The 10,980-nt window shown below is 43.0% G+C and overlaps 1 protein-coding gene across 2 annotated transcripts in view; it reads right to left on the bottom strand.

Moving 5' to 3' along the window:
- ttll5 (tubulin tyrosine ligase-like family, member 5) overlaps positions 1–10,980 on the bottom strand; it is a 64,951-nt gene that overhangs the window by 35,494 nt on the left and 18,477 nt on the right. For both annotated transcript variants that reach the window (XM_080513336.1, XM_080513337.1), the window contains exons 12-15: positions 7,791–7,872; positions 7,475–7,536; positions 2,200–2,294; positions 585–626 (exon numbers count right to left, since the gene is read on the bottom strand). In XM_080513336.1, the coding sequence (XP_080369462.1) occupies positions 585–626; positions 2,200–2,294; positions 7,475–7,536; positions 7,791–7,872 (281 nt within the window). The remainder of the gene's footprint in view (positions 1–584; positions 627–2,199; positions 2,295–7,474; positions 7,537–7,790; positions 7,873–10,980) is intronic.

The raw sequence follows: 10,980 nt of genomic DNA, 5'->3' as shown, positions 1-10,980 counted from the left end.
CCCCTCCCCCCACCCCCCCCACCCCCCACCCCCCCACCCCCCACCCGGCTCACATTCTAAATTTGTCATCTAAATAGTAGGGGGGATTATATCTCATTTGTCTGACGTGACTGGGGGTGGGGGGATACCGCGGCAGCCAAACAGTGACAAGGCCTAATCCCGTTGAGAAAAAAAAAAGGTCCTGATCAGAGTAAAGGGAGAGGACAGGTTCTCTCTAGGCCCCTGGAGTTCTTCAACGCTCTGCCCGACTGGCGGCTTTGATTTCAGTCTGTCTGGGGGGGGGGGGGGGGGGTTCAGACCCCGCGCTGTAAAGTTTCTGGCAATTCCAGAAAACTGGCGCACTGCAGTACCCGAAGCGCTTGCTTGCAAAAGGCCACTTTGCTAATGTAATAGAGGTCTTATTTAATACGGCGTCGGGAATCGATAAAAGTCATCCGTCTCTCCCGATGAAAAATTAAAACGCCACATAATTAAATGGGCAGAAAGCAGACGGCTATTTCTTGCCGGGAACAGGCACCGGGGGAATTTGTAAAGAGAGAAAAGGCATAAGGAGATTAATTTGTCTGGGACAGACAGACACTTACCGCTCTGCTCTGTGCAGTTGCCGGCGGCGCAGAGAAAGGTTTCTGAAAAGAGGCAGTGAGTGGACACATTGCATCAGCGTTCATCGAAACACAAGCAAAGCACATCAGCGTGCAACAATGAAACCTTGTGACTGTGTGTCTTAACAGGCCCTTTGCACAATCTAAAGGCGGAGCACAAATCTGTCTGCTTCACTTTCTTCCTTCCAGCAGACGCCGTGCCAGGTCGCCGTGCAGTAGTCAAGTGGCGGCGGCCAAGTGCGCTCGCCGCTGTGGCATCGTTAAGCAACGAGGCCTAGAGAGAGCATTACTCACTTGATTAGAAATGATAAAACAATAAGCCACAATGTGTGTAGCACTTACACACTGAAGTCACTCAAACACTGTAATTGCATTAGCAGTTGTTTAGCATTACAGCGAATTTTCCATGAGGGCAAGAGAGGAGCTCGATTGGCAGCGGCAGGAATGTACCGTAAGCAACAGAGAGACGAAGACAAGGACGGGAATGTTTCACAAGCGGGGGTGAACGAGTGCAGCGTGCGTGTGTGTGTGTGTGTGTGTGTGTGTGTGTGCGTGTGTGTGTGTGTGTGTGTGTGTGCGTGAGAGAGAAACGGTGTCCTTATTTTCATCACTTTGTGGTTCGAAAACCTGAGATTGCACCACACGTGTCGGGGGTCCAAAATACTGGCTGTAAAAATGAAATGTGTGTGTGTGTGTGTGTGTGTGTGTGTGTGTGTGTGTGTGTGTGTGTGTGTGTGTGTGTGTGTGTGTGTGTGTGTGTGTGTGTGTGTGTGTGTGTGTGTGTTGGTGTGCTTGTTTTAGTCAACTTAGGAGCCTCGAAACCCAACATCACACCAACATGTAGGACAGGGGTGTCAAATACATATCAGTTCACATTCAACCCAATTTCACCTTGAAATAGTGCCATAACAACCTTGAAATGTATTTCTTTCTTTTTTGTTGTTGTGGAGTAGAGTGTATTTGATAAAAACATTCATATTTTCACAAAACCAAACAATCAAATTTGCGTAATATGACACTTTAAAAAAAACCCAATCATTTTCATCACTGGGGGCTTCTATCAAATGTGAAAAAGGGAAGATTGTTGTGATGTGGTTTATAAACACACTGTATTCAAGTTGAGTCACTGGCTGAAACTGAAGAATAATGAAGAGTCCCACCTAAGAAAGTTACCAGCAGCAGCCGCCGCTGCTTCAGGCGCAAAATACAGTGTAATGTCCAAAACACTTCTCCAATAGTTGTTGTATCCTCGATGTTTTTATGAACTCCCCCTTGACAGCACGGCTTTGAGGCTAGTTTGGTAGCAACGAGGTAGCTAGCTGTTATGGCGGCTTCACTGATATCTCAGCTCAGGTCTCAGTGTCATTTTGTGTTCGCGACGCTGAAGAAATCTGTTTCTGTGGTCTTGTGTTTATCTGTTTTAGGGTCGAAGAGAGTTAAGCACAACGTACTAGAAGTTTTCAAGGCTGAAGAAGCCGTTTTACAACAAAAGATTCCATTTCACTTAAGGTGGGAATCTAAACCTCGATACACACTAACCAATGGGGACAAGAATGCAAAGATCTATGTATTTTCGTGGTTGGCGTGCATCTACTACCTGCGCTCTTGGAGCTGAGGGCTGCTTGGCGTTGGGATCCGGGGCGACACGGTCGCAGCGTGGCTGTCTGGACAGGGGGTCCTGACACACGAAGCCTGTGAGGACACAGAAGAGTTGTAAAGGGGTATTTCTCTGACATCAGCTCTTGAATATGCTCCCCGTTCCCATAACCTCCACACATGACATCAGCCCTTTGAAAGTTGTGCAAGACGTCGAAGCAGGTTGGGAAAGACAGAGGCTTTCTCGGTTTCTCGTAATCACACTTGAATAACGAGCGTTTTGATGCGGCGACACAGACCAAAGCAACCACCACCTCCTGATGAAATCACACAGTTTCATGCCTAAAAGACGTGATTTCACTTTCATACCTGGTCGTTAAATATAAAGCCGGGGAGCATTTAGCTCAGATTAGACTTCAATGCACTTTGATACAAAGACACTGGGCAAGAACCATAAAAACACACTCACACATACAAAATACAAACAATTACACTCGACATGTACAACTTGAAAAGAAATCATTTGGGGCTATGGAAAAGTATGACTATTACTTATTTTATATTAATGAAAAAAAAAATATGGCAATGTAAAACAGAACATAATGAGATCATTTCAAGCTCAATTCAAGCTTTTTCATCTTAAAAACAATTGCGATACCTCCTCGAATTCAAATGAAACCTAAAACACTAATAAACTCTATGTTTCCCTTCAAACGGTATGGAGCTCTCAGGGTTAAGTCCTTGGACGAAGGACAGGCCAATGTTTCTCCATATCGACAGTGGTGGGCCCGTTTCATTGAAGATAATGATTTGTGATAGCCTTTTTGCTGCTGAGGATGACTCAGTCTTTAAAACCACTCTCTTATTAAAAAAAAAGAAAAAAAAAGGACATTGTGTAGTAAGTGGACAGGGCAGCAACTAATGTTCCTGTGTGATGGACTACAAATGCAAAAGAAACCGTCTCTTCCCCACAGGAACAATTCTTGCTTTAACACTGTCTTACATTTGTTTTTAAGTCAAATTTGCTATTGTCGTGCAAAATTACTCAACCACTTGGTCTTTGTTACCTCTGTTTATGACAAAAAAACGTTAACAATCTTCATACTCAGTGACGGACCTGGCTGGTTTTCCACCCTGGGCAGTTCCCACTTAGCCCTGTTCGTACTTAACACATATCAAGGTGCAATTTCCAGCTGTTCAAGACGAAAGACGAGCTCTCCCGATCACATCTCTTTTAGCTGCTTGAGAAAGTTGCTCTTATGTTGTCTGCAGAAAGTTCTGGTCGCGGTGTTGCTCTAATGACAGTCAGAGGCTTGTAATTGCGCAGGTGAATTTGCTCGTTGAGTCCGTTTCTCATGAAAGTGTGAATAAATAAGAATAATGTCACTAATGTCACAGTCCGACTCCCCAGGCACTATTGACACCCCTGGACAAGGCAAAGGCAGAGGAAGACACCATTGCTTAAGGAAAGACATAAAAAGTCTGATCGTTGCCAAAAGAGTACTTGAACAAACTGCAATTCTGGGAAAATGTTTTGTGGACAGATGAACCAAAATACAGCTTTTCTGACAACGGACACCAACAGTTTGTTTACAGATGGTGCAATGAAGCTTACAAGGAAACAAACACTCTCCCAACAGTTCAGCACTGGGGAGGAACCATAGTGCTCTGGGGCTGCTTGGCTGCATCGAAAACGGGTGGAACGTGACCGTAGCCCAGAAATCGTGAAAGCAATGAGTTCCTCCTTCAAACCGACTAAAACCCTTTGGGGTGAGCGTAAATCTGCCATTCGGGGAAAAAGAAACCTGTAAACATTGAAGGTCTTGAAGGAAGAGTGGGAGAAGACGCCGGCTGAGAAATGCAAGAAGCGGATCGACGGCTGCAAGAAAGGTTTGGCGGCAGTGAAACCAAACATTAAAAAGGGGCGCCGTTATTGCTGCACACGTTTTTTTTTTTTCTTCCTGTTCCTTCTGTTTCCAGTTATTTTCTGAAGGTATTGTAGAGGTTGTGCAAAAAAAAACCTGAAAGCTCACCAATAATGGTAAGCGGCACTGTATAGATTAAATCTAAAGATTAAGTGTATGCTTCATTTTATCCTTTAATATTACACAATATCAACATAACTACACACAATCGGGGTTTTGTTATTACTTTTTTCTCATTATCCAGGCTATCCCCATTGTATTAATGTACTCTTTTTTTTATTTTATTTATAGTACTGTACCCAGAAGGGAAATTCTTTTCCAAATCAACCTATTGGTAGCAGCCACACAGAGAGAACATGCAAACTCCACACAGAAAGGCCCCGGGGGCCACATTTGAACCCACAACCTCCTTGCTGTGAGCCGATAGCCCCAACCCCTCTGCCACCGCGCCACCGCCCAGAAATATAAGAATAGACTGTTCCCATGCTATCCTTCTTTTTAGACAGGTGATTACTTTCATTACTCCTGCGGCGTATGAGCGATCTGCCAAAGCGTTTCTTGTATAAATGTACTTTTAAGAAGCCAAACAAACCACATGGGGTTATTAGCCACAGGCGAATATTAAGTTCTTCAGAGCAACACACTTCTGTGTACTTTCACACTCCATCATCCTCACGCTGACGGGTATCGTGTTTGTGATTCACATTTCTCAACAACAAGCTGCCAACCTATTTAAAAAAAAAAAAAAAAAAAAAGGCCCTCAGTGTGCTGATTCCCACACTCCCTCCTCGCTGACTGAAGGCCACAGTGAGGTGCTGAAGAAATATGTTTGTGTGTTGTATCTTCCACTCGCACCCGGGGTGAGTTGGGTCCATTGACAGCTTGGAGCCCGCGGCTGTTTTGCGCTCCCTCATCCAGAGCAGTCAGGTAACCGTCGACCCCCCCCCTCCACACTCCCGCCTAAACACGGCAATTATCACAAACACGGGGCGACACGGAGCTGACAGCTACACGCAGGCGGAAAATGGGATGCTAATGGAATGCTGTCATTATTTACAGGTCTGGGATTCGGCCCAAGTGTTATCAGCCAACAGCGGCTCAGTTTGTTTGCTGCATAATAGATGTGCTATGTTTAACATGCCGCTGCTCATTTTCCCCAGACCGGCGGTGGTAACGTCTCAGTCCAAAGATAACTGGCAATTTATGATTCTACTCTTTCATTTAATGAGTCGAAGGAGAGTTTCAAGCCGCAGCACGGCCCGGGCGAAGACGCTCATGCGTATGCACGTTCTTCTGATATTATTAAGCCACGGCCACAGACAGCCGGGTGATTCAGAGCCACTGCAGACGGCTTCCGGCGAATCGATGGCCTCCGTCTGTGATGCAAACTTCACTGAGGATAAACCAGAGGATTTATCGACGTTGAATACCCTCAACTGAAAGGCTTTAACTTGTAATGACGTGACATTACTTGAGAACCTCTGTGAGCTTCTTCTGAGCTCGTCTATCACAGATCTTCTTTATGGGATTTCAATAATTGAGTTGAAAACAAATTTAACCGAGATACATCTCCTCCTCCGCTTCAAACAGTTACACTGTATATACAGTGCTGATCTCTGCCTCGAGGCAGGCTTAATCACTTAACCGAACCAAAACTGAGGCTGACTATTTTGTCCGCGAGGATTTTAATCTTATATAATGAGGGCTGCGGCTCGTCTCTCAACATCGGAGCGCCCAAAACGTCTCGGCTGTTTCGTCGGGCGATCATCAGGCGTCAAACAATAGAGAACTGTCTCGACTCCAAACCTGCAGCTTTCAACCGCGGCTGACTGGTAAACACGCTCCGAGTTAACATATCAGCGTGGTCAATTGTAAACACTTCAAAGAAGACATTGATTTTTCTCAGACATGCTGTCAAGGTGAGTCTGTATAAACACCCTTAATGTAACAGGTATAGAAGTTTCTTGGACTTTTCACTGTATTTTCATCAGGAAAAGTCATTAAAATTGGCTCTATGTTGAGATTATAGTCATTTTACGTAGTAATTGTGTGCGTTTGTGAAATCATAGACATGTTCAACATGTCTATGATGCTTGCCTCAGCCAGTCTACTCTGGACCACTAAATATGAACCTGGACTGTTTGTGGCCACTGAACAAAAAAAGTGGTTCACGATCTTGATCCAACAACTTGTTTATCATCAGTTTTAAGTTTGTACTAACATCTTAACAGTCAGCATATTAGTATTTGTGCAGAAATGAACTCAGACTTTCAACTGCAATTAATTGAATTTGCATTTTCATCAGTATTGTACTATTACGTAAATGTTTTTTTTTAGACAATGGATTGGAAATCATGATTTTTACTGGGTTTCCTATTCAGCTGTCTGCTGAATTTCCATGACAGTGATGTTCATGCAGTGTTGATGAAGTTCAAATAAACAAATGCACATTGCAATTCATCACAGTTTCAGGAAGCACCAGTGTTTGGAAAGTAAGTACTTACTCTTTTTTTTTTTTTTTTTTTTACAAATTAGGAAAAGAAACTCAGGCATCACTATTTACCCTCGTTGTTTATGGTATACGAGATGAAAATGTCACAAAACTAAAGAGTTAGCCCTTGAAATGACGACAGTCACATCAGCAGGGTAAAACGAGCTGCTCTCACGAAGGTCTAATCCCAGCTCACGTTTCTTATTAGCGGGTGAACAACACAGAGAATTCTGCTTCACAGTGATAGAAAGAGTCGACACGGAAGGGTCAAAGAGAGACGTCGGTTTGAACGCTTGTTCATACCTACATACTAACTTTTCTGACACCTCCTGCTTCAAGCCCGAAAAGTCAGAAGGATAGGGAGGCCGCCGCTTCCACGGTCTGTATTCATACTGAAAAGCAAAATCTAATGAGCTTTTGCCCTTTAGTGCATCACAGATGTTCACAGATTCTCTCATTTGGTTCAGGCTGAAGGTAAATCTGCTTGTTTGGAAGTATTAAGGTGAAGCACACACATTATTTTGGTGCTAATCAGTCTTGTCGTCCACTATTTGGTACTGCAAACCTTTTCATTCAGAATTCGGTACCACACTACCAACAACCACAAGACAACCTCTTCTAATTCTAAGATACGGTTTATTATTTAGGGCTGTGGAAACGTCACAGGTAATGTGGAGGCAGGCTGATGTTCGTTAACACTGAAGTCGAAAGCTGCTTCAGAAAGAGACAGCAGCTCAATGAGAGTTTCCCCCGTCTGTCAAAGTAACCAGCTCATGGAAACGTCTGTCATTTAAACGATCGGTTCCTACCACAACACATTATTTTATAACGCGGTGTTTCCAACAGCGGTAAACACTCACCCACAAGTGAAAACATGTCTGCAATCATGCTGGCCTTTATCTTCAGATCCAGTGGGGCATCACTGCAAAGAGCACATGTATACCAGAAGAATTAAACCTCGCTACCAGCAAATGTAAAAAAAAAAAAAAAAAAGACTCTTAAAAGACAAAGAAAAGGCTGTGATAAGGCTGAGATTCACCGCACTGTCTGATCTCGTTGTGTTTTTAAAAGCTGAATAATACAAGAAAGACCTTTGCCTGACATGGCAGCGGGAATGTTTTCAGTCGGGTTCTCCTGAAACAACAAATACAAGAATCACATAATTGAGTCACTCACCAGGCCAGGGACGGGGAGAGGTTCACCTCCAACAACCAGGGTTTGAGGTTGGAGTCAATGAGCACATCAAAACCGTACAGTTCTACGGAGGGAAACACAAAATGAATCAAAGTCTTTTCACCGCAGACAGGGAAGTCAGCAGAGACAGACAGGAATTCAAAAAAAAAAAATTTTTTTTAATAAAATTAAAAAAAACAACCTTCAAGATCAGCTCAGTGAAAATAAAGGATGAAGGGTATCGAAGTCACAAGCGTTTCCAAAGTTTTATCATAGCTCCAATATGTGGCATTTGGCTACATGGCTTAGGACTTTCTGCTATTGATTACGTGCACGTTATGTACACAATCACTCAGGAAAGAAACGTCCACGAAAGCCGGCTACTGAGGGATTGGCTCAATTACATTAACTAAGTACATACACATTTCATCTGTCATGAGGCGGCTTTCGTAATCTGGTAGATCAAAAACCAACTGTGGCTGTGAACATTTTCATATATACAGTCAATAATTCTCTCACGACGGGAAAGGCTAAAGAGTTGACATATTGTCACTATATATTAACAAGAAGGACAGTGTCCTAATCGCTCCCAGAAAAAAGCTCCAGCTCCATCAGAGCCGAGCATGTTGCCCAAGTGGAAAAATAAATCCAGCGATACGACACTGGAAATGTGACAATGTGCCCCAAAGTGGCAAAAACCCACGGAATTAAAAAGCCGTAGGCGACAGGCCGTATATATGTCACTCCAGTAATAGCGTAGCACTGAGTGACACAATAGTGACACAATAAAAACCTTTTTACAAAGTGGTCAGGAAGTTCCCTGTGTAAATCTCCATCCATTCTAGCCCAATTCTCTTTCTTGTTTCAGTGACTGATATATGGCTCACTGCGGTATGGGCCATATGAAAGTCTTCACACTGCTCTGGGGAGTGTCACCCAACAAGCCAACGACCCGCCGGCCCCAGCAGCAGCGTGCAGGCAAACCGCAGTATTTTACAGGGTTAGGGTAAAGCCCAGCCAAAGAGTCGGAGGAAAAATCCCTCTAATGGCACTTCAAAAGAACAGACTGTGTTAAGAATAGGCCTGGGGGGGGGGGGGTTGTAGGTTTCAAAGCTGCAGTAACCAGCACTGTTTGTTCTAGCTCAGGTCAATGCCAGTGTTAAGCACACGAGGGCTTGCAAGGCAGCAGGCTACGGCTTGATATTAAACTTATTATTGCGAGGATGAAAGGGAGCGGTTCAGGTTTTAACAGGCTGGGTTCACATTATGAGTGTGTGCGTTACTCTTAAGTATTGCACAGGTAAAATCTCATTAAATCTCAGATCCAGGGCCCTTTTAGAGGGGCATTAAAGATCACGGGGAGGCCCGATGCCTTGCCGGCCCTGAGGTTGACAATATGTAGATGAAAACCAGAACATTACATTTTCTACAATCCATCATATCGAGTCTATCACAGAGTGGGTCCGTAGTCGTTCTTTGATACATTCTGCATCTCAGAGTGGGGATACTGGGGAAAGGTTTGGGGGGGGGGGGGGGGGGGGGGGGGGGGGGGGGGGGGGGCACCTGCTGCCTATGGGCCCAATTCCAATGTTTTCAAGTGAAAATGGTCAAAGTTATGTTTTTGGTGTCCGTTCACATGACAACGGTGCCATTGAAAATGCAACTTTTTGAAAACGGCTCTCAAGATGGAACGTTTGGAAAATGCCTTGATTCCATCTGCAGCATCACGGCCGTAGTAAAAAGTTCTTGTGCACATGCTCAGTAGACGGACAATAACAACAAGGTTTGCCTCCAGAGTGCCCCGTCTCCTGGGACTTGGTAGTTTTACAGTTGAAAGTCACGGACTAACAGTCCAACTTGCTCGCCATTGTTAATTGTTTTCATTATGAAAACAACCAACATCAGTCACAACAGGAAAACAACATTGTTTTCAGCATTCCTGCTTTTGCCGCGTAAATGGCAGTATAGTTTTCAAAACCTTGTCGTGTAAATGCGAAACTTTTCACAAATAAAAATGCAAAAACGAAGTGATTTCAAACATCTTCATGTAACCTGGGCCTAAACTGGTTCACACAAAAAAACTAATCTGTTAGCAAAAATAACATGAAACATATTTATAGATATATCTTTATAGACGATATTGCCAATATGTTGGTGAAAAAGCTGCTTCGTAATCCTCACGCTGTTAAATGGATTGATTTTAATTACTTAGATATTAAATGTCTTTATATTTGAAAGGAGATGTGAATATTTTCTTTGTGCAGATTTTGAGAGAAGATTTTAAGTGTTTGTGATTCAAAATGACAACTATTGACATTTTCTTCAAATGTGCCAGTTTTATATGTGACAAGATGTATTCGGGAGAAGCGCGTAACAGAGTTATGTATAATCTCACCATCTATTTCCAGTAACTTTCAACAGAAAGTAATGGTGTCGATGAAACTACTATTTTCTAAAATATATTCTTAAAATAAAAAAATGCAAAATCTTCAACGTGACTTACTTATGCCTCGCTTATAAATTATATAATGACTCAGAATCTGTACAACTTGCAAACAAAACCCCCCCAAAAAACAGTTAACAAAAGAAACTATTGATAAGATAAAGAACATAATACCATAATATATGATGTTCCTTTTCTCTCTTTATCAATTTGAACTGGAACTTGTAATTATTTTGTATTTTACAGCCTTATTGAAAGTTAACAACAAGCTACTGCACTGACAACATTCCCCGGTTTACCTCCTAAAACAGAAACACATCTACATTGTAATTAAATACCTCAAAAATATATTGATCCCGAACTTTTATGTCTTTAAAACAATCACTTCAGGCTGTTCAGGTGTACTGCTCAGTCTCGTCAATACTTTACAGTTCCTTGTCCAAGTGAAGTGAATCTACTTGTCCTTTTGTCCTCTTAAATGACAGAGATGGGTTTTTTTTCCCTCCCATGTAAAAAAAAACAAAAGCAAAAACTCAGCAATTTACATTGTGAGAGATGGTGAAATGACAAACGTAAAGTGCGACAGCCGCATGTTTCTTTAAGCCCATCCATCTCTTAAAACACTTTTCTCACAGTGGATTTTCTTTCTCTCCACTACACATCACATGTGTTAAGAGCTCGACTCACGGACGTGGCAAAAGGTCCAAAACCCGGTCGAACTGGATGCTTGAATGTTCACGTTGGAACCGA

The sequence above is a fragment of the Blennius ocellaris genome (genome assembly GCF_963422515.1).
Source record: "Blennius ocellaris genome assembly, chromosome: 17".
NCBI classification, from domain to species: Eukaryota; Metazoa; Chordata; class Actinopteri; order Blenniiformes; family Blenniidae; genus Blennius; species Blennius ocellaris.
Note: the sequence above shows the minus strand (reverse complement) of the source record. Positions and strands in the feature narration are given on the sequence as shown.